Here is a 21,009-nt window from a genome sequence, read left to right on the forward strand (position 1 = left end):
CGGGGGGGGGGGGCTGCCGGGTGGTCCCCGCCTGGAGCTGCTGTCACCCGGGGCGGGGCCTTCGCCCAGCGGCCCCTGGCAGGACGGGGTTTGGCGGAAGCCCTGGAGGGCCGGGGCGGCCCCACGGTCCAGCTGGCCCGCGGTCCAGGCTCCGAGCGCGGCCGGCGCCGGCTGCTGCCGAGGGACTGACCGGACCCGGCCGTTCCCGAGTGACCCAGCCCCGCCTGGGGCCGGCCGACCTCGGGGCCACCCAGGGCGGGGGGCTGCGTCCCGCCCAGCTGGGCTACGGGCCATGCAGGGACCCGCCCCCCAGGGACTGATCTCAGGCCCCGCGTCCCCCGGCGAGGAGTTCCGCAGGGTCCGTCCCGCCTTCGCCCTATTGGCCACCTGCCGCCGCCGGTTCGCGGCGCCGGGTGCCCCGGTGGGCGTGTGAGGCGAAGTAACACGTCCCCACTCGCTTTCTCCGCCCCCTTCGCGCTCTCACAGCCCCGGCCCCCGGCCCTGCTCCTTGGGCGAGGGTCGGTCCCGCCGGCTGCTTTCCGGGGGGCCGATCGCACATGGCCACGGGCCGGGGGCAGGAGCCGCTGTGTAGCCGGGGGAGGGGGGGGGCTCGGCGGCGGGGCCCGGAGGAGACTCTCCCGGCTCCCTGGATGGAAAACCCGGATCTCTCCCGGCCCCGCCTGAAACGTGTCCAGACAAAGGGGCGGCAGGCGGCGGCCACGGGCCTGCTCGGGCAGGTGCCTCGCTCGGGGGCTGGAACGAGGCGGGGCTGAGAGCCGGGCTGTGACGGGAGCCGCGTCGCGGGTGGGCGCAGCGCCCCGGGTGGGTTTCTGGCGCTCGGCGGAGCCGGGCTGTGACGGGAGCGCGGGTGGGGGCAGCGCCCCGGGTGGGTTTCTGGCGCTCGGCCCCCCGGGCTGTGACGGGAGCCGCGTCGCGGGTGGGGGCAGCGCCCCGGGTGGGTTTCTGGCGCTCGCCGGAGCCGGGCTGTGACGGGAGCCGCGTCGCGGGTGGGGGCAGCGCCCCGGGTGGGTTTCTGGCGCTCGGCCCCCCGGGCTGTGACGGGAGCCGCGTCGCGGGTGGGGGCAGCGCCCCGGGTGGGTTTCTGGCGCTCGGCCCCCCGGGCTGTGACGGGAGCCGCGTCGCGGGTGGGGGCAGCGCCCCGGGTGGGTTTCTGGCGCTCGGCGGAGCCGGCCGGGGACGGAGCGTTTCCTGCAGAGCCTGGAGCCGCTTCAGCTTGATGAATATTTGATGGGAGCTGAAAGCGGCCGCGGAGCTTTGCTGACGGGCTCCGCCCTCCGCTGCCTGCGCGGGCGGGTCTGGCCGGTCATTTCAGGGCTGGGGCGGCGCTTGGCCGTTTCCTCCCCGCGGGCCGGGGCTGGTTTCGCGTCCCGAGGTCGGGGTGTGACTCGGGGGGGAGCCGGGTGCGTCTGGAGCAGCAGAAACCGCCAGGCTCCCTGCGGCCGCTGAGACACCGACACGGGCCCCAGGGAGCGTCGCCCGGCCCGGGGCGGGAGCCTGGAAGAGCGGAACCGGCGGGCGGAGCCGGATCGCCCCGAGGTGAGAGCGGGGCCGGGGCCCGGGGCTTGCAGCCCCCCGGGGCTGAGGTTGGCCCAGCCGGGAGTTGAGACGCGTCTTCCAGGGGAGCCGGGGCGGGTTCTCGGGCGGGAGCTCGGGGGCTGCCAGCCCGGGAAGGAGCCTCTGGCCGGGCCGCAGGTGGGAGTCGATAAACCCGGAGGGAAAACGAGGCCCGGCCTGCGCCCCTCACCGTGGGCTCCTGGCGGCCTTTGGCGGGGGCAGAAACTTCCCCGCCGCCCCCGCAGGCCTGGCACTCGCGTGGTGCCGGGGAGGTGTCCCGGGCCGGGCCGGGCCGGGGGAGCTCGGGCCTTGCGACGGCCGCAGGCTGGAGGCTGGTGAGAGACGGGGGGAGGAGCTGCCCCCCCAGCCACACCCCAAAGCTTCCCATTGAATTACCCCCCCCCCGCGCGCCCAGCTGAGCAGCAGACTTGGGTTAGCCCTGCTGGGGGGGGAGAGACCTGCTCCCCAGCCCCCCCCCCCAGTGCTGGCACCCCAGGGCTGCAGCACCATCCCTACAGCCCCCCCAGCTCTGCCAGTGCCCCTCACTCCCGACCCGCAGCCCCTGCCAACCCAGCCCTGAGCTCCCCCAGCTCTGCCGGTGCCCCTCACTCCCGACCCGCAGCCCCTGCCAACCCAGCCCTGAGCTCCCCCAGCTCTGCCGGTGCCCCTCACTCCCGACCCGCAGCCCCTGCCAACCCAGCCCTGGGCTCCCCCAGCTCTGCCGGTGCCCCTCACTCCCGACCCGCAGCCCCTGCTAGCCCAGCCCTGGTCCCCCTAGCTCTGCCGGTGCCCCTCACTCCCGACCCACAGCCCCTGCCAGCCCAGCCCTGCCCCCCAGCTCTGCCGGTGCCCCTCACTCCTGACCCGCAGCCCCTGCTAGCCCCGCCGGGCCCCCCAGCTCTGCCGGTGCCTCTCACTCCCGACCCACAGCCCCTGCCAGCCCAGCCCTGCCCCCCCCCAGCTCTGCTGGTGCCCCTCACTCCTGACCCGCAGCTCCTGCCAGCCCAGCCCTGCCCCCCCCAGCACTCCTGGTGCCCCTCACTCCCGACCCGCAGCTCCTGCCAGCCCAGCCCTGCCCCCCCCAGCTCTGCTGGTGCCCCTCACTCCTGACCCGCAGCCCCTGCCAGCCCAGCCCTGCCCCCCACAGCTCTCCTGGTGCCCCTCACTCCCGATGCGCAGCCCAGGGCTGCTGGGGGGGGCAGTTTCCTACAGGAGCTCTGCTGGCCTGTGCCCTGGGGGTGTCCTGTGTGTTCCTGGGGAGGGGCTGGTCTCAGCTTGTGCCCCCGGGGCAGGGGATTGCGCTAAGAAAAGGCTGGGGGTTAAATTCAGGCTCTGGAGGCTGTAAAACAGGAATCGGGGGTGTGGGGGGGGAGAGGAAATCCAGCCAAGTGCCCTGGGCCAGGTTACGTTCGGAAAAGGGGGGATCTGGGGGTGTCGGTGAAAAGGGGGCAGCGTGGAGGGAGGTTCCCGCTCTGCCTGTGGCAGTTACAGGCCCCGTCACCGGCGTGTCTGACCGATTCCCCCCCCCCAGCCCCTCAGGCTGTTGTGCCCATTGTACAGATGGGGCACTGAGGCGCACGCAGAGTAAAGGGCAGATTCTCCACAGTCCTGGGGGGGTCGGGGGGGGACGACCGGGAGCAGCAGACCCAAGGGGGGAAGTTCTCCGAGCCTCCAGCGAAGGGGCCCAGGCGCTTGGGAAGGCGTCGTGAAAAGCAGCCCAGAGGGCGGGAGGCTGGAGATCCCGTAACGCCCGGGCGGCCGGTCCTGCCCCGGGCCGGGCTGCGGAGCCACCGTGTCTGGGCAACTTGACACCTGAACTGAAAACGCCTTTGGTTCCGCGCCGGAGAGGAAGGCGCCGGGCTGAGGCGCTGTCTCGCCGCCGGGTTTGTGCCTCGGCTTCGCCGGGGGTCAGTTGTGTCCAGGCTAATTCCGGAACAAACAGAAACGGCCCCCCCCCCACCCCCAGCCCGTGAAATTGTCTGATCGTGTCCCGGGAGAGGCTGGGAAGGGGTCACTCAGGAGCCCCCCTGCTCTGCTCTGGGGCACCTGGCGCTGGCAGGACACTGGGCTGGATGGACCTTTGGTCTGAGCCGGGGCCGTTTCTATTCACTGGCCCCAGCTGGGTGCTCCGCACGGGTCAGAACGTGCCAGGAAATAGTCCTGAGCCAGCGGCCCCTGCGCTCCCCGGCCGCTTCCCACCAGCTCGGCCTGACCGGGCTCCACCGGAACGAGCTGATCGCGAAGCCTCCCGGGTTTGTGACCTCGGCAGGGATGTGGTGCCAAGGGACCCCCCGGCCCCGCCCCCCCAGAATGAGCTCCCAGCCCCCCGGGCAGCTCCCGGGGCTGTGACGCTCCCCGGCCGGCTGCTGAGCTCGGATTGTCTATTCGCAGGGACCGGACTCGGGCCGTCGCTAACCCCGGGAGGGGAGGGGCTGCCCCAGGCGGGGAGGGAACCCTGGGTTGAGCCGCGCAAGGTACCACGGAGCGAACGGCTTGTCCCGGTTCAGGGCCTTGCACCTGGATTTCTGCTCCGGGCTGGCTCCCACCCGCAGGCGGCCGGTCCTAGCCGGGGCAGAGACCCGTGTCTGTCAGTCTGTCTGGCCGGCCCCCTGCCTGGGCCGCTATTCCCAGAGCCAGCGCGGGGTGACTGTGACCACCCGCTTCTTCCTAAGCAAGCGCGTTTTATCCATAAGGCAAAAGCAGGAGAGAGAGAACCAGGCAGAGACGAACCCCCCCCCCCCACGCCCATCTCCTCGAAGGCTCCGGTCAGTGTGTCCGTCCCCCCCGACTCCAGGTCGTTCGCTGGATCAGAACAAAGCCCGGAGCCCGGTTAACTCCCCCCCCCGCCCCAGAGTGCAGTGGGACTCCGAGCGGCCAGTCGCTCCATAGGGCTGACAGCGGCAGGAATCTCATCTCAGCCCAACCCGCCGCGGCGGCATTGCGAGGCGCCGGTCAGGAAGCTCCGGGCTTGTTCGGTGGCTCCAGGAGCGGCTGGAAGAGCCGCTGCCCGACGCTCCCGGAGCCGGGGAAAGGAGCCAGGGGGGAGGGGCCGGGCCGGGCTCTCGGGGGCGGCGGCTGGTGGTGCCTTGACGAAGCTGCTCATTGCCGGGAGGTGCCCGCCGGGGGGGAAGCCACGGGGGGGCCAGGGCGGTGCGAACCTCCTCTCCCGGCGGAGCCGCCGCCCCGGGCAGGGGGAGGCAGGCGCTGGGCCGGGGCCCGACCGACCGGCGCTCTGGCCCCGTGGGCGGCACGGCCGGGGATGCTGAGTCGGGCTACGGCGCTCACCGGGGCCCTGCAGCGGAGCCCAGGCTCTGGGACCCCCATCGCCCCCCAGCCCCACAGCCCGAGGCAGCAGCTGCTGCCTGCGCCGGGCGTGGCCGGGCGAGAGCGTCCGCCCTTGGGGCCAGCGCCTCAGGGCGGCTGGTAACGCCCCAGGGCCCGTCGTGGGCTGACAACCGAGTCAGCTGAACTCAGTGGGTGAGGATGGTCCCGGCGATGCTCGCCCGGCCCGGCCCGGCCCGGCCCGGCCCCGGTGCCAGCAGCCGCCCGCCCCCCCCGGGCTGGGCCCGCCTGCAGCTGCTCCCACGTTCCCGGGGGCTGGGCCGGTGACACGCTTGGGCCGTGAGCGTCTCTCATTCGGGCCCGTCGGCGGCTCGTCCCAGGGTCCCGCTTCCCCGCAGCTTGGCGCAGCTCAGCCCCAGTTCGGCAGTTCCCCCTCGGCCCGGGCTCCGGGCTCGTGAGCTGGGGCCGCGCTGGGGGAAGCCCCCTCGTGACCCTTAGCGCCGGGGTCCTGCCCTCAGCCCCGCCGGGCTCTCGCCAGGGTCAGCAGCCGCAGCTCGGCTCCGGCGCTGCTCAGCCGCAGATCTACGGGGGCGGTCGGGGGGAGCTCAGCAGCACTGGGCCCATTTGTACAGATGGGAAAACTGAGGCCCTTCCCCTCCATTAGCCACCCGCTGCCTGGGGGGCTGGTATGTTACAAGGCGCACTGGGGTGGGGGGGGGGAAGGGAACACGCCGCGGTTACCAGAGACACGAGCAGCGCACGCGTCCGATCACACCTGAAAGCCCCGCTCCGGCCTGGCCCCGGGGCGTGACTTGGCGGGAGGAATCACCGGGGGTCTCAGTCCCGCTGCAGCAAAGGGGGCGTCCGGCAAAGCGACGAGGGGCCGGCGGGGGCAGCTGTGTCGACCCCCGTCCCCACCCGAGCCGAGGTCCCCCGCTGGTGGGTACCCGGGTGCTCGCCGGAGGGCTCGGCCCGGGCATGGGGGCAGCTAGACGAGTGTAACGACCCCCTCCCCCCCCCGGCTGGTGGGTACCCGGGGGGCTCGGCCCGGGCATGGGGGCAGCAGGCGACCACAAGGCAGAGGGTGGCGCCGCTCGCGGCGGGGCAGGGCCGGGTCGGGCTCTGGGGGCAGAGTCGGGCTAAGGGCAGGATTTAGCCCAGCGCCATCGGCCGCAGGGGGCTGCTTGGCGCGTTAGTCTGAGAGCCAGACGGGGCTCGGGTGCGGCCGCGGAGCGGGGCCCGGGGGCCGTTTGCCGGGAGGCTGCGTGGCCGGATCCGGGCGCTCAGGCCGTGTCCGCGTGGAGGAAGGGGGTTAAGGGAGAAGTGAACCCGACAGGCCGCGGGCGGCTCGGGGCAGCGCGTGGCCGGTTCGTGGCCAAGGCCCGGCCTGACGCGCGGGGGGGCGGGGGGGTCACCCCGTGGCCGATGGGGGCGGGGGGGGTCAGTGACTCGGAGGGTTGGAAACGGGACTTTTGTGCTGGGCAAGAGACGTGGATGCGGCAGGAGACGCCGGCTGAGGCCGCGGGAAGAGGGAAACCAGCCGGGGGCGGCTGCCGGGGAGCCCGGCGGGTACCACGCTGGAGCTGAGGCTGAATCACCGACGGTGCGTGGCCGGGGCGCGGTCCTGCTACGTGCCCAGGCCGGCCCCGCACGGGCTGGTGCAGCGAGGGCGGCACACGGGGGGTTCTGGGTTTCTCTGGGGCCGGGCTGTCCCATGCACCCGCCCCGCCGCGTTTGTCTGAGCACCTCGGGGCAGCGACCCCCGAGTGAGCGGCTGGAGCCAGGCCGAGCCCACTGGCCCCGGGGAGGGGGGACAGCCGGGGAGCTGGGCGGGGCGGCAGGGTGGGTGACGTTGGCCAAGTGGAAGGCAGGGACCAGGGGAATCTCGCTCCCCGGTTAAATGCTGCCTGGCTTCGTGTGCTCCACAGCTCAGCCTGGGGCCGTGAGAGCACCATGGGCTCCTCATCCCCTGCCATCCCCCCCTTTCCTCCTCCGCCCGTTCCTCGGACGCCCCTTCGGCATCATCCCCGGCCTGCCTGTGCCAGGAGGGCGCCTCAGGAAATGTTTATAATCTTTTGTTCCTGTGGTTCTCTCCCCAGCATCGAGATGCAGCCAGCTCTGGGGTGGAACGTGGCCGCACGTCGCCAAGCTAGAAAGAGTCCCGCTGCCCGTGGGGACTGATAGCGTCCATGCAGGTGAGAGACCCACCAGTCCTCCGAGCCCTGTCTCCTAACCACCCCCTCGCGGTGGGGCTGGGATGCTTATAAGACACACATGGGAGCTTTCTCGGGGGAAAAGGCAACACGCCGCGGTTACTGGTCATGGGCACCAACTTATATGGGCTCCTGGGGCTTTAGCCCCAGGAATATTCACAGTCAGGGGCTCTGCTCCAGCAATATTTGGAGCTAGGTTTCTCCCCTGCTCTGGGCTGCCGGCAGCCGCTGGGAGCCCAGAGCCTTTTAAATCCCAGCCACGGCTGGGAGTCAGAGGGCTCTGGGCTGCCCGCTGCGGCTGGGAGCCCAGAGCCCTCTGATTCCCGGCCGCGGCTGAGATTTAAAAGGCTCTGGGCTCCCCGTGGTTGCAGGCAGCCCAGAGCCCTCTGTCTCCCGGCCGCCGCTGGGATTTAAAGGGCTCTGGGCTCCCCGCGGCTGCCAGCAGCCCAGATCCCTTTGAATCTCAGCCCCTGGCCGCTGATTGCCCCCTCCCCAGACCCCTGCCCCAACTGCCCCCCCGGACCCCCACCCCCTATCTAAGCACCACTGGTCCTTGTCCCCGATTACCCCCTCCCGAGACCCCTGCCCCTAACTGCCCCTTGGGACCTCAGCCCCTATCTAAGCCTCCCTTCTCCTTGTCCCCAACTGCCCCCTCATGAGACCCCACCCAACTTCCCCCCAGGACCCTCCTACCTGTCCCCTGATAAACCTCCTGGACTCCCATGCCTATCCAATTGCTGCCTGTCCCCTGACTGCCCCTCCGAACCTCTGCCCCATCCAACCCCCCCTGCTCCTTGTCCCTTGACTGCCCCCCGGAACCCCCTACCCCTTCTCCAACCCCCAAACCGCTTACTGTGCCACTCAGACCAGCGTGTCTGGCTCCGTGCAGCTCCAGACAGTTGCTGCCATGCTCCCCCATGGAGCCCACAGCCCTCTCCCACCCCCAGCACCTGCCTTCCAGATTTGAACACCTCAAAATTCAGGAGTGCTCAAGCTCGGTTTGGGCAGCTTTTACTTCATTTCTCCCAAATCAGTTTCCCCTGCAAGGTGCCAACTGAAGGTGTTGGAGAACAGAGAGATCGGGTGGCCTCCTAATGCCTGGAAAAGAGACAAAGGCCCGAGGAGGGAGTGTCAGTGCCTGTGCGGACTTCTGGGAAGTGCACGGTGTGGAAGGGGATGCTGGGATGCTTTGGAACATCTCCATACAAAGCCAGTCAGGACTCTGGGGGAGCCTCCTCTCTGAGCAGACTGTCTCCAGGGCAAGAAGCTTACACCTTCCTGGGTCTGACCTCGGAGCATTCAGCCCTTCCACACCGTGCACTTTCCACAGCGAGTCTGCCCAGGCGGGTCCTGGGGCAACCAGAGGGCCCTGCACCCCAACTCCGCAGTCAGATGTGACTCTCAGCCAGACAGTAAAACAGAAGGTTTATTAGATGACGGGAACACAGTTTAAACAGAGCTTGTTGGTACAGAAAACAGAACCCCTCTGTCAGGTCCATCTTGGGGGGTGGGGAGCCCAGAACCAAGTTCTGAGTCTCTCCCCATTTCCCCAGCCAGCTCCAAACTGACACTCCCTCCTCTGGCCTCTGTGTCTCTTCCGGACAGGGAGGCCACCTGATCTTTGTCCCCAACACCTTCAGTTGGCATCTTGCAGGGGAAACTGAGGCACCCACACAGTATTCAGAGAAAATATTAAGAACATTCCCACTTCATCACAACAGGTGCAACAAAATATAATACCGTATATTGAAGTAGGCAAGTGCTGCTTCTGACTTTCCACTTTTAATTGACCCTTGTAATCTTGTGGCACTGACGCGTTGTAGCTTCATTTTATATCGGCTTACAGGGCGGGAGCGGGGGGGCACCACCATTTTGGGCTCCACCAAAAATTATACAAACCTGCTGCCTATGCTGGAGATACAACAATTAGCATATGCATGTAAACACACACACACGGTCCCGCCAGTCAATGTTCCAGACTCCGGCGCGCACTCGCGCACACCCACCCACCAGTGGATGTTCCAGAGTCCGGCTCACCTAGTGGCCAGCTCCGTTGCTCCCAGGCAGGGAGAGCCGGGCCCGTCGGTCGTGACACGATGCTCCGGGGAAGCCTTGGCAGGACCAAGTTTCCTGGCGAGCCCCCGCCCCCCCCCCCCCCGCGTTTACACAGTGATTTTCCTTCAGCCGGAGCAGAGAGTTTTGCAGCGTCGGGCTGTGATCAGTGGTTTGACGAGGGCTCGTTTTCTGACATTCTCCTTCTCATCCCTTACCTGGTTCTTTCAGCGAGTCACCCCCGGCGGGATTTGAGCGCAGCTCCCTGGGCCCCGAGCCATCCGGCTGCCCCCCTCCGACAGCCGCGGCCTTCAGGCTCCCTCTCAACACCCCTTCCTGTCGCCCAAACCGGCGTTCGGTCACGCGCCGTGTGAACGGGAACAGCGAGTTCAGTGCAGAAGAAAAACCACCCGGGGCTGCTGGTCCCTATTTAACACGCTGAACCTGCAGCCAAGGGGTGACCCCCCCCCCCCCCCGGCCCGTCACTGCCTGGAAATCAGCCCAGAGCCCGAGCGCTGCTGGTGGCCCCCGAGGCCGCTCCGAGTTGCTGGTCAAAAGGGGGGGGGCTGGGCCGAGCCCACCTCCGGGCGCGAGTCTCTCGTTAGTCCGTAGCCTTCACGGTAAACGACACAAAACCCCACCAGCCCCTCCCCCTCCTCCCTTGCAGGCTCCGTGATGGACCATGATGGGGGCCAAGCTGCTGACGGTGGCGTTGGCCCTGCTGACGCTGCTGGCCCTCAAGGCCTACATGGACTGGAGCCTGGAGCAGCCCGAGGGCCTGCCCCCCCCTGAGCCCGCCGGGCCCACCCCCGCCGACCCACTGGCCGACCCGCTGGGGGACGACCCGGCGGGGCTGCTGCTCCGGCTCAACGCCTCGCTGCAGCAGCTGCACGGCGCCGTGCCCGAGGCGGACGCCTACTGGAACCGCCAGCAGCACCGGCTCCTCCGGGCGCTGGCGGGGGGCCCGGCCAACGGCTCGCGGGGCTGCGGGGACGGGCCGGCCGCGGCGGCCGAGATCAGGGACTTCGCCTCGTACCCGGAGCCGCACCGGCGCTTCGTGCTCCACGCCGGGTGCCGCCGCTTCCCGCTGCTGCTCAACCAGCCCCGCAAGTGCGCCGGCAACCGGACCTTCCTGCTGCTGGCCATCAAATCGGAGCCGGGCAACTTCGCTGCCCGCCAGGCCGTGCGCGAGACCTGGGGCCGGGAGGGGGAGCCCGGCGGGCGGCCGGTGCGCACCGTCTTCCTGATGGGCGCGGCCCACGGCCCGCACCAGCCCGACCTGCGGCGCCTGGTGGCCTCCGAGAGCCGGGCCTACGGCGACGTCCTGGCGTGGGACTTCGAGGACACGTTCTTCAACCTGAGCCTCAAGGACGTCCTGTTCCTGGGCTGGGCGCGGGCGCACTGCCCCGCCGCCCGCTTCGTGCTCAAGGGCGACGACGACGTCTTCATCAACACGCCGCGGGTGCTGGCCTTCCTGGGGGCGCTGCCGGGGCGCCGGGCCCGGGTGCTCTACACCGGGCAGGTCATGGCCGACGCTGCCCCCTTCCGCCAGGCCAGCAGCAAGTACTACATCCCCGAGTCCTTCTACGCCGGCCCCTACCCGGCCTACGCCGGCGGCGGCGGCTACGTCTTCTCGGGCCGCCTGGTCCCGGCCCTCCTCGTGGTGGCCCAGCACGTGGCCTTGTACCCCATCGACGACGTCTACGCCGGGCTGTGCTTCCAGGCGCTGGGGGTGCGGGCCGAGGCCCACCCCGAGTTCCAGACCTTCGACATCGCCGAGAAGGACCGGGCCGACCCCTGCGCGCACCGCGAGCTGCTGCTGGTGCATCGCCGCAGCCCCCAGCAGACCCTGCGGCTGTGGCGGCAGCTGCGGGACCCCGAGCTGAAATGCTGACGGGGCGGCGGGGGCTCCGGCAGGGCAGGAGAACGGAAACGGGGGCTCGGCTCTGCGCCGCCAGAACCGCCACTTCCCCCCCGCTCCGAGCCGGGCGCAGGGCCATGGACGCGGGCGGGAGCCCTGTGCGCCCGGGGCGGGGGGCACTGCTGTGTCGTTCCCGGAGGGGCCATTAAAGAGTGTCTGGCCGGACTGCGGTCTCGCTGCTTGGCGGGGGGGCGGGGGGAATGGAACCCGGCCCCGCCCTGTGCAATTTCCCTCTGCCCCCGCCCTGGCCATCCACCCAGTGCAGCAGACCTGGCTGCGGAGGGAGCCCGGGGCTGTGGGTCGGGAGTGAGGGGCACCCGCAGGGCTGGGGGGGGAGCCCTGGGCCCGGCTAGCAGGGGCTGCGGGTCAGGAGTGAGGGGCACCCGCAGGGCTGGGGGGGGAGCCCTGGGCCTGGCTAGCAGGGGCTGCGGGTCGGGAGTGAGGGGCACCGGCAGGGCTGGAGGGGGCAGGGCTGGGCTGGCAGGGGCTGCGGGTCGGGAGTGAGGGGCACTGGCAGGGCTGGAGGGGGCAGGGCTGGGCTAGCAGGGGCTGCGGGTCGGGAGTGAGGGGCACCGGCAGGGCTGGGCTGGCAGGGGCTGCGGGTCAGGAGTGAGGGGCACTGGCAGGGCTGGAGGGGGCAGGGCTGGGCTGGCAGGGGCTGCGGGTCGGGAGTGAGGGGCACCGGCAGGGCTTGGGGGGGATTTGTGGCTGTGGGGGCAGGTCTGGCTGCTGGTCCCTGGTATGAACTAGTCTCGCTCCGGCCCAGGGCAAACCTTCCCCATGTGCCCCCTGGATGTGTCACCCCCCCGCTAGCGCCCCCTGGAGGCTGCACTGACGGTTACACTCTGTCACCTCTCCCCAAGGGCAGTGCAGCCTCTAACCCGCTGGCAGGGGGCGCTCCATGCTGGCCCTGTAACCCCCGGTGCTGCTCGGGGGGGGGGTCCCCTCAGCCCAGGGTGCCCTGTGCTGGCCCCATAACCCCCGCTGCTGCTCGGGGGGGTCCCCTCGGCCCAGGGCGCCCCGTGCTGGCCCCATAACCCCCGGTGCTGCTCGGGGGGGGGGTCCCCTCAGCCCAGGGCGCCCCGTGCTGGCCCCGTAACCCCCCCTGCCGCTCGGGGGAGGGGGTCCCCTCGGCCCAGGGTGCCCCCTGCTGGCCCCATAACCCCCGGTGCTGCTCGGGGGGGGGTCCCCTCAGCCCAGGGCACCCCGTGCTGGCCCTGTAACCCCCGCTGCTGCTCGGGGGGGGGTCCCCTCAGCCCAGGGCACCCCGTGCTGGCCCTGTAACCCCCGCTGCTGCTCGGGGGAGGGGGTCCTCTCGGCCCAGGGTGCCCTGTGCTGGCCCCGTAACCCCTGGTGCTGCTCGGGGGGGGTCCCCTCGGCCCGGGGTGCCCTGTGCTGGCCCCGTAACCCCCGGTGCTGCTCAGGGGGGGTCCCGCTGGCACCCCAGGCTGGGCTCGGATCCGCTCCCTCCCCCTGGTGCAGGTAGGAGACGCTCCCCCTCTCGGAGGCCCAGCCCGGGGCTCCTGCCACCTCTAACCCCAGCAACCTGCCCTCCCCCCCGTCCCACCCTGACCCACCTGCTAACCCCGGCCAGGAGCGGAGACTCCTCGGGTCAGGACTGCGGCAGAGGCTGTGACCCGGGGGGAACCGGCTCCCGGGTACGAGGGGACGCGGAGACGGGAGCTCTTAGCACAGAGAAAGTTTATTGACCTGCCAGGCCTCAGGGCCATTGGCTCCAAGGCCGAGCTGGATTTCCCCAGCCCCCCGTGTAACAGCACGACGGGCGCTGCCCCCACCTATCCTACGTGTAACAGAGCCTGGTGCCCGGGGGCTGCCCGGTGCCCGGGGGCTGCCCGGCGAGGGACCGGATCTGCCGGGCCGACTCGCCAGGAACCGTGGTTCAACCCCCCACCCCCACCACTCACCCGAGCCTAGGAAGCAGAACCAGCTTGCCCTAAAACACCCCTCCCCAACCCCCGGCGCCAGCGTGGCAGGGGCACAGGGCAGACACGGGGTAGATGGTGCCGCTCGCCCGAGTCTCCCGGCTGCGGCCGAGCTCTGTGCCCAGCCCCCGCAGTGAAGTGGCTCCCTGCCCCTGCTTGGGGGCAGCTCCCCCCAGCTCCTGGGACAAGCTCTGCCCACCGGGGCCCCGGGCGCCCCGACTCTGGGCTGGGGAGGCCGCAGGCAGGACAGCGAGGGGACCCCCAGCCTGCGGGAGGGGAGGAGATCCCGGAGATGGGGTTTCCGTGACGCCAGGGGGGGGCTCTGTCCGAGCTAGGAATTCCCGCTGCCCCAGTGACCGCGCCCCCCCCCAGGACTTGCTCACACCCGGGGGACCCTGCCCCCGGCACGGCGCGGCCAGGGGAACTCGAGGCAGGGGCCGGGCACTCCCCGGGTGCAGCAGGGGGCCAGGTGAGCGGGCTCCCCCCCGCGGGGCGTCACTTCTCAAAGTGCTCCAGGGGGTAGTGCTCCCCGTAGAGCCGGAGGTGCCGCGCCAGCGCCTCCTGCTGCTTCTGCAGGTGCGAGGGCATCTCGCAGTACACGTCCGAGAACAGGTGCTGCGGGCTGGGCTTCAGCTTCCGCTCCGCCTGCTCAAAGGCCTCCATGACCTGGCCGGGGGGAGGCAGCGTTAGCCAGCGCCCTGCTCCGCCCACTAGCCCCCACTCCCCTCCCAGAGCTGGGCAGGACCCAGGCGTCCTGGCTCCCATGCACCCTGCTCTGCCCACTGGGCCCCGCCCCCACCCAGAGCCAGGCAGAACCCCAGAGTCCTGGCTTCAATCCCCCCTGCTCCTCCCACTAGCCCCCACTCCCCTCCCAGAGCTGGGCAGGACCCAGGCATCCTGGCCCCCAGCCGTCCCCTCCTCTTAACCTCCAGGGTGCCAGCTCGGGCCGAGCCGGGAGTGGAGTCGCTCTCCCCAGCCCCTCTACACCGTGGGCAGCCAGGGCTGAGGGGTCCCGGGGGGGGACCCCCCCTCACTCACCCTCTTGCGGGATTTCTTCCTCCAGCTCTTCTCCTGCTCCTCGTCCCACCAGCCCCGGCCCACCATGTGGTGCCGCAGGCGGGAGATGGGGTGGTCCTGCTTGTCCCAGTAGTTCACCTCGTCCACCGAGCGATAGGCCGAGCTGTCGTCACTCGTGCTGTGGTGCCCAATCCTGGGGGAGGAGGAGGATCAAGGTGTGAGCCCGCCCCTTGGTTGGGCTGCCCCGCCCCTGGCCCTGTGGCCCCGCCCCTGGCCCCGCCCCACCTGTAGGTCATGGCCTCGATGAGGAAGGGCTGGTTCTCGGCGATAGCGCGGCGCCGGGCCTCCCGCGTGGCGTTGTACACGGCGAAGACGTCGTTCCCGTCCACACGGATGGACATGATCCCGTAGCCGGGCCCGCGGGCCGCTGGGGGCGGAGAGACGCGCTGAGCCCCAGGGCCAGCAACCCCCAGCCCATCATCACCCCCCAGCCCCTCCCTCCGATTCCCCACCCCGTGCCGAACGGGGGGCTCTGTGCACTGCAGGGTGCTGGGGGAGCCCCCGGGCTCTCCGGCTGCAAACCCCACCCAGGAGCCGGGCCGACGCGCCACTGGCTGGTGGCAAAGGAATCGCCCTGGCGGGTCGTTGACTCGAAGTGCCCAGCCGTTGCCGTGGCATCGCCTGAGACACGGGGCCACCCCTGCCCAGGAGAACGGGGCGGGGGGTCGCCCTGGTGACGAGCTGAGTCACCTGACGCACAGACCGGGCGGTGAGAAGGGAGGAGCTGACCCATGCTGGGGCGCCTAGGACCCCCCCAAAGTGTGACCGAGTGAGGGGCACTGCAGGGGGTGTCTGCCGGGCTGGGCGCGGCCTGGCTTCCCAACGGGGGGCAGAGAGAGGAGTGGGAAGGGGTCCTGCCCCGGGGCTGGGCAGCCGGACAGCGGGCTCCGGCTCTCACGGGAGGGTGGGCGACTGGTCTGCACCCCAAGTGTGTGCCTGGGGACCCCCCGACCCGAGACGGGGCGGAGTCACAGCAGTCTAGTGGGTGGCTGGCACGGGGTGAGCCCCGACTCCCCCCCGGCCCCGCACCGATGCCGTCGCCGCGGTACTGCTCCGAGGTGGGCGTGGAGATGGCGTAGCCGTTGTTGCGGCAGAAGAAGAGGATGGGGCACTCCAGGGTGGCGGCGAAGTTGAAGCCGGCGTGGGCGTCGCCCTCGCTGGCCGCGCCCTCCCCGAAGTAGCAGATCACGGCCCGGCTGGCGTTGTCCCGCTTGAAGGCGTAGGCGGCCCCCACGGCTGCGGGCAGAGCGGCGGGGGAGGGGTTAGTGTAGGGGGCTGGGGAGACCGGCCCAGAACCTCCCTCGCCCCCGGCCAGCCAGGCGGGCAGGGCTCTGCCTCTGGGCCCTGTCGTGAGGCTCCGCTCTGGAGTAGCATGGGCTGCGGGTCGGGAGTGAGGGGCACCAAGGGGGCTGGGGGGGGGCAGCGGGCTACGGGGTCAGGCTAAGGAGTGTCAGCCATGAAACATGGGCTGGCAGACAGCTGGCTGTGTGTCTGCCAGGGCCGGGCTAGCAGGGGCTGCGGGTCGGGAGTGAGGGGCACTGGCAGGGCTGGAGGAGGCAGGGCTGGGCTAGCAGGGGCTGCGGGTTGGGAGTGAGGGGCACCGGCAGGGCTGGGGGGACCAGGGCTGGGCTAGCAGGGGCTGCGGGTCGGGAGTGAGGGGCACCGGCAGGGCTGGGCTAGCAGGGGCTGCGGGTCAGGAGTGAGGGGCACCGGCAGGGCTGGGGGAACCAGGGCCGGGCTAGCAGGGGCTGCGGGTCGGGAGTGAGGGGCACCGGCAGGGCTGGGGGAACCAGGGCCGGGCTAGCAGGGGCTGCGGGTCGGGAGTGAGGGGCACCGGCAGAGCTGGGGGGGCCGGGGCCGGGCTAGCAGGGGCTGCGGGTCGGGAGTGAGGGGCACCGGCAGGGCTGGGGGAGGCAGGGCCGGGCTAGCAGGGGCTGCGGGTCGGGAGTGAGGGGCACCGGCAGGGCTGGGGGGACCAGGGCCGGGCTAGCAGGGGCTGCGGGTCGGGAGTGAGGGGCACCGGCAGGGCTGGGGGGACCAGGGCTGGGCTAGCAGGGGCTGCGGGTCGGGAGGGAGGGGCACCGGCAGGGCTGGGGGGACCAGGGCTGGGCTAGCAGGGCTGCGGGTCGGGAGTGAGGGGCACCGGCAGGGCTGGGGGGACCAGGGCTGGGCTAGCAGGGGCTGCGGGTCGGGAGTGAGGGGCACCGGCAGGGCTGGGGGGACCAGGGCTGGGCTAGCAGGGGCTGCGGGTCAGGAGTGAGGGGCACCGGCAGGGCTGGACGCTGGGCTAGCAGGGGGCTCCGGGTCGGGATTTCCCCCCAGCCCCTTTGGGAGGTGGCTGTCGTCCGACGGCCTGTGGGGCACCCGAGGGGTTCAGGGTCTCACCCTGGGGGATCTGCGTGGCCAGCGGGGACGAGATGGTGACGAAGTGCCGGTCTCTGCAGCCATAGTGCACCGGCATCTGGCGCCCTTTGCCGGTGTCGCTGGCGTTGCCGTAGCACTGGGCCATGAAGAGGTCCAGGGGGTAACCCCGGTACATCAGCACCCCTGGGGCCGAGAGAACCGCAGGCGGGTTACAGCAGGGAGGCAGGGTCGGGGACCCCCCCCGCGGCACCGCCACCCCCAGGGTCAGAGCCACCGCACATGGGAGGGGCTGGAAATCAGCGCCAGGCCTGCCCTGCTGGGCGTTAGCCGGCGTCCCCGGGCCCAAGGCGGAGGCGTCCGTGTGCTCCCCCGCGGGCAGGATGTCAGTCCCCGCCCGGCATGGCCGGCAGGCTGCTTTACGCTGCCCCCTAGTGACCAGTGCATGGAACAGCCCCCCCCCCCCCCGCAGGCTGGGACGAGGGGCCTTTGGGGCTTTGAACCCAGGCTGACTCGCCGTCACCTGCTTCCCGGTACTGCCCAAACACCAGGTCTGCGTCATCCAGCGCCGCGGCGCTGCCCACGTGCGTCCCCTCCTCCCCGTAGTTCGTCATGTAGAAGGAGATCCTGCCCTGGAAAAGGAACACGGCATTAGTTACCGTGGGGGTGCAGCGCGAGGGGTGGGCACGGGGCAGTGTCCTCATCGTGGTGGGGGAAACAGAGGCACGGAGCAGGGACACAGAGTCAGCAGCAGAGACAGGAATAAAACCCAGGAGTCCTGGCTCCTAGCCCCCGCCACTCCCCTCCCAGAGCGGGGGATAGGACCCAGGAGTCCTGGCTCCTAGCACCCGCCACTCCCCTCCCAGAGCTGGGGGTAGAACCCAGGAGTCCTGGCTCCTAGCCCCCGCCACTCCCCTCCCAGAGCGGGGGATAGGACCCAGGAGTCCTGGCTCCTAGCCCCCGCCACTCCCCTCCCAGAGCTGGGGATAGAACCCAGGAGTCCTGGCTCCTAGCCCCCGCCACTCCCCTCCCAGAGCTGGGGATAGAACCCAGGAGTCCTGGCTCCTAGCCCCCGCCACTCCCCTCCCAGAGCTGGGGATAGAACCCAGAAGTCCTGGCTCCTAGCCCCCGCCACTCCCCTCCCAGAGCTGGGGATAGAACCCAGGAGTCCTGGCTCCTAGCCCCTGCCACTCCCCTCCCAGAGCTGGGGATAGAACCCAAGAGTCCTGGCTCCTAGCCCCCGCCACTCCCATCCCAGAGCTGGTGATAGAACCCAAGAGTCCTGGCTCCCAGCCTCCCCTGCTCTAACCACCAGACCTCACTCCCTCCCAGACCCGGGGATAGAACCCAGGAGTCCTGGCTCCCAGCCCTGTGCTGTGGTAAATTAACGCTGCCGCGAGCTAATCGCCTTAAGCACATTAAGGATCCCACGACGGAGGGAAAACATTGGTGAGGCCGAGCGCCGAGCACCTCAGGTGGGAAGGTGAAATCAAAGGCCCGACTCCGGAATGGGCCTGGCTGGCTGGGAACCGCCGAGAAGCAGCAGGGGCTGCAGGGCTCACGCACTGGAGGAGTCGGCACCGCGACGCAGCAGAGAGGAAGGCGACTCTGGGGAATGTTCCCCGGAGCGTCGGACAGGAGACCGGGTCAGAGCCGCCAGGGTGCTCCCCCGCCCCCGCAGCCCCCGAGCCGACACACCTGCCTCTGCGACTCGTACAGGATCCGGTCCATCGTGTTGAGCAGCGTCATGGTCTTGTAGAACTTCAGCACCTGCTCCTGCGAGAGCTGCGGCGGCAGAGGGCGAGGAGCCGGGTCAGCGCGGGGCCTGCCACACCCGGCAACGGTGACGCGCTGGGGGCTGCAGGGGTCGCCAGGGGTGGAGCCCAGACCAGCCCATGCCTGGGAGAAGCTGCGACGGCCACGCCAGCCAGGTAGATTGGGGGGTGGGATGGGGAGTTTGCCCCAGGCTGGCAGGGAAGGGGTTAACACAGCCTAGGGAAGCCACGCAGGGGGCAGCCAATCAGAGATGGGCTTCGGGGAGCAGCCAATCAGGGCCCAGTGGGCTGACATAAAAGGGAGGGGCAGGGCAGCAGGGGTGCCTAGCGGCTGCAGGGGGAGCACAGAGCAGCTGCTGGCAGAGACCAGGGGAACAAGGGGGGGCTCCTGGCTGGCTGGCTACTGGGACGTGCGGGCTGGAGGCCCGGCCGGAGAGGAGGGCAAAGGTGCTGGGGGTGCAGGGAGCTGGAGCAGCTCTGGTGGAGAAGTCAAGAAGAGGCAGCAGGAGGCTGCTAGCTACAGGGTCCCTGGACCCGCAGTAGGAGGTGGGCCCTGGTGTGTCCCCCCTCGACCACCTCTGGGGAAGTGGCTGGCCTATAGAACTGGGAGCTATTTAAGGGGAGAACACAATGAGAGAGTTAATCCCTGAAACGGCCAGCAGGAGGCGCTGCTCTGGTGTGTAGATCCGTCACAAGGGGTCACGGCGACGGCCAGCAGACGTCCCAGGGTCCAGCCCCATGCAGGGAGGTGGCGAGGGGTGAAATGCGGGGGAATAGGGGGTAGGAGAACCGTGTTTTAACACGACACTGGGGGACAGGCTAGTGCATCCTGCCCTGCCGTGTGTCCAGCTGTGGGGGACAGCCCAGAGGACAATCCTGCATGGATGGGGTGGAGGAGATGGGATCTGGGCTCCACCCCCCAATCCTGCCAGCGTCTTGCGCTCACCTGGGGATCTTCGTCCGGGTTGATGATCTGCCCCTGCCGGTCCATGACCCGGTAGATGGGGATCCCTGAGATCACGTTGGGCTGGATAAAATCCAGCTTGTCCACAAAATCAGCCGAGGCTCCAGGAAACTGCGGCTTCTCCTCCAGGGAGGTGAACTCCTGCTGCTGCCGGAGTACGCGCTGGGGGGAGGACAGGACCAGGTGAGGCGGGAGAGCATCGCTCTCAGACATGTCTCCCCCATGTGTCCACGTGGCACCACGGGAGTGACACGTACCCACCGGGCCCCGTGCGTGCAGGGACGTGTCGCGGGCTGGGTGCGCTCAGGGCTTTGCCAGCGAAGTCGCTTAAACAATTATGATTTATTCTTTGTATTGCAGCAGCACCGGGGAGCTCCAGTCGTGGGCCGGCCCCACAGGCGCCAGGTGCTGCACAAACGCAGAACAAAGAGACAGTCCCTGCCCCTGGGTTTATAAGCTTAGTAAATCTAAAACCGCTGGATGCACACACCATGGGCGTAATCAACTGGATATTAATGACACGGGTGCCCCTTTCCCAGCTAGCTCAGGCCTGAAGAAGCCGAGGAGAAGCTGACAGCCGGCACATCTACCAATCCTGCAGCTTGTTGAAGTTTCCTCCATGAATCAATTTGGGGCGCCCTTCACGTTGGCCACACCCGACTCTGCGAGGCGGGTCCGTGGCAGGTGAGGAGCATGGCAAGGTTGTGCTAGGAGGCCTGGGGATTTCCCTTCTCTTCGCTAGGCCCCAGAGCCGTTTGAACCGCTGATTAAATCTGTTTTGTGCTTGGCTGGACTGAACAAACACCACGTCCTTGTTTATGTTCGTTCAAGGCCGCGAGGGCTGACGTTTCAACCCGCCCCACTCACGCCAGCTGTCAGCGCCCGTCTCCGCGGGGGCGAGACCAGCCAGCGCCCGGCCCGAAGGAAACCCAGGGAAAGGGGCAAGGAGCTGTTAGGGGCCCAGGCTCGCGGGGGGAGCGCTGGGCAGGGCCCCGCGGGGCTCGGAAAACGTCCCCCCCCCCAGAAGCTGGGCCTTTACGTGGTGTTACCCCCCCCCCTTGTCTCTGCTACCAACACGCCACTGACACGGGCTCCGGGCCCACGCCCCCCCCCCCCCCCAGGGACACGGAACCTGCCCCGGCCACGTCCCCCTCGCGCCCCCCCCCCCGGAACTGCCGCTTCTGGCCGGGGGCTGGGAAACCCCACAGCCGAGCACGGCCCCAAGGACCGGACCAAACCTCCCCCCCGCCCCCTCCCCCGTCCGAGGGGGGGTCACCCCCGGTGGGGCGCGGCCGCGAGCCTCTTCCAGGGCTTTCAGCGGGGGGGGGCGAACTCCCCACGTCCCCCTCCCCGTAGGAGCGGCCCCGTGGGGGGGGGGCACCCGGTGCGTTACCAGATTAACCCCAACGGGCCCGCCCCGCCCCGCCCCGGCTGCAGCTCAGCGCCAGCCCCGCTCTCGGAAAGGGGGAAACTGAGGCACCGGCTGGGAAGCGGCCCCGGGAACCCCCGTTGGGCTCCTCGGCTCCAGGCGCCGGCCCAGGAACCCAGGCGTCCTGACCCCCCCCCGCCAGGGGCTGCGAGGAGACTCACCCCCCCCGCCCCCAAGGACAGGACCGGGCCCAGCCCCCCCGCCCCGGGCCCCCCCCACTCACGGCGGTGCCGAGGCCCCGGGCCCCCCGCGGGCCCCCCAGCAGCAGCCGCCCCAGGCCCCGCCGCAGCCCCCAGCCCGCCGCCATCTTGGTGCGGAAGGCGGGGCTGCCCCTGAGCCCGCCCCTCCCCGTCACCATGGCAACGGGGTGGCCCCGCCCCGCATTCCCCGGCCTCCATAGGGCACCATCACCATGGC

At 70.2% G+C, this 21,009-nt stretch overlaps 2 protein-coding genes across 7 annotated transcripts; one reads left to right on the forward strand and one right to left on the reverse strand.

Moving 5' to 3' along the window:
• Positions 1–1,193: 1,193 nt before the first annotated feature.
• Positions 1,194–11,208, forward strand: LOC123349809 (UDP-GlcNAc:betaGal beta-1,3-N-acetylglucosaminyltransferase 8-like). 6 transcript variants are annotated; one of them, XM_044988000.1, is made up of 3 exons: positions 1,194–1,557; positions 6,957–7,052; positions 9,790–11,208. In XM_044988000.1, the coding sequence occupies exon 3, from the start codon at positions 9,805–9,807 to the stop codon at positions 11,014–11,016; it is 1,212 nt and encodes a 403-aa protein (XP_044843935.1). In that variant the 5' UTR covers positions 1,194–1,557; positions 6,957–7,052; positions 9,790–9,804; the 3' UTR covers positions 11,017–11,208. The 6 variants fall into 6 exon arrangements, with proteins under 6 accessions (XP_044843935.1, XP_044843937.1, XP_044843938.1 ...); XM_044988002.1 differs by lacking the exon at positions 1,194–1,557 and adding an exon at positions 4,498–4,550; XM_044988003.1 differs by lacking the exon at positions 1,194–1,557 and adding an exon at positions 5,189–5,796.
• A 1,519-nt stretch (positions 11,209–12,727) lies between these two features.
• Positions 12,728–20,940, reverse strand: LOC123350305 (2-oxoisovalerate dehydrogenase subunit alpha, mitochondrial-like). The gene is made up of 9 exons (XM_044988814.1): positions 20,816–20,940; positions 19,146–19,325; positions 18,123–18,209; positions 16,948–17,056; positions 16,449–16,610; positions 15,093–15,299; positions 14,289–14,430; positions 14,025–14,196; positions 12,728–13,652 (listed from the first exon to the last, which is right to left on the reverse strand). The coding sequence occupies exons 1-9, from the start codon at positions 20,897–20,899 to the stop codon at positions 13,482–13,484; spliced, it is 1,314 nt and encodes a 437-aa protein (XP_044844749.1). The 5' UTR covers positions 20,900–20,940; the 3' UTR covers positions 12,728–13,481.
• Positions 20,941–21,009: the final 69 nt, after the last annotated feature.

Source organism: Mauremys mutica, chromosome 15 (genome assembly GCF_020497125.1).
Source record: "Mauremys mutica isolate MM-2020 ecotype Southern chromosome 15, ASM2049712v1, whole genome shotgun sequence".
In the NCBI taxonomy this organism is placed as follows: Eukaryota; Metazoa; Chordata; order Testudines; family Geoemydidae; genus Mauremys; species Mauremys mutica.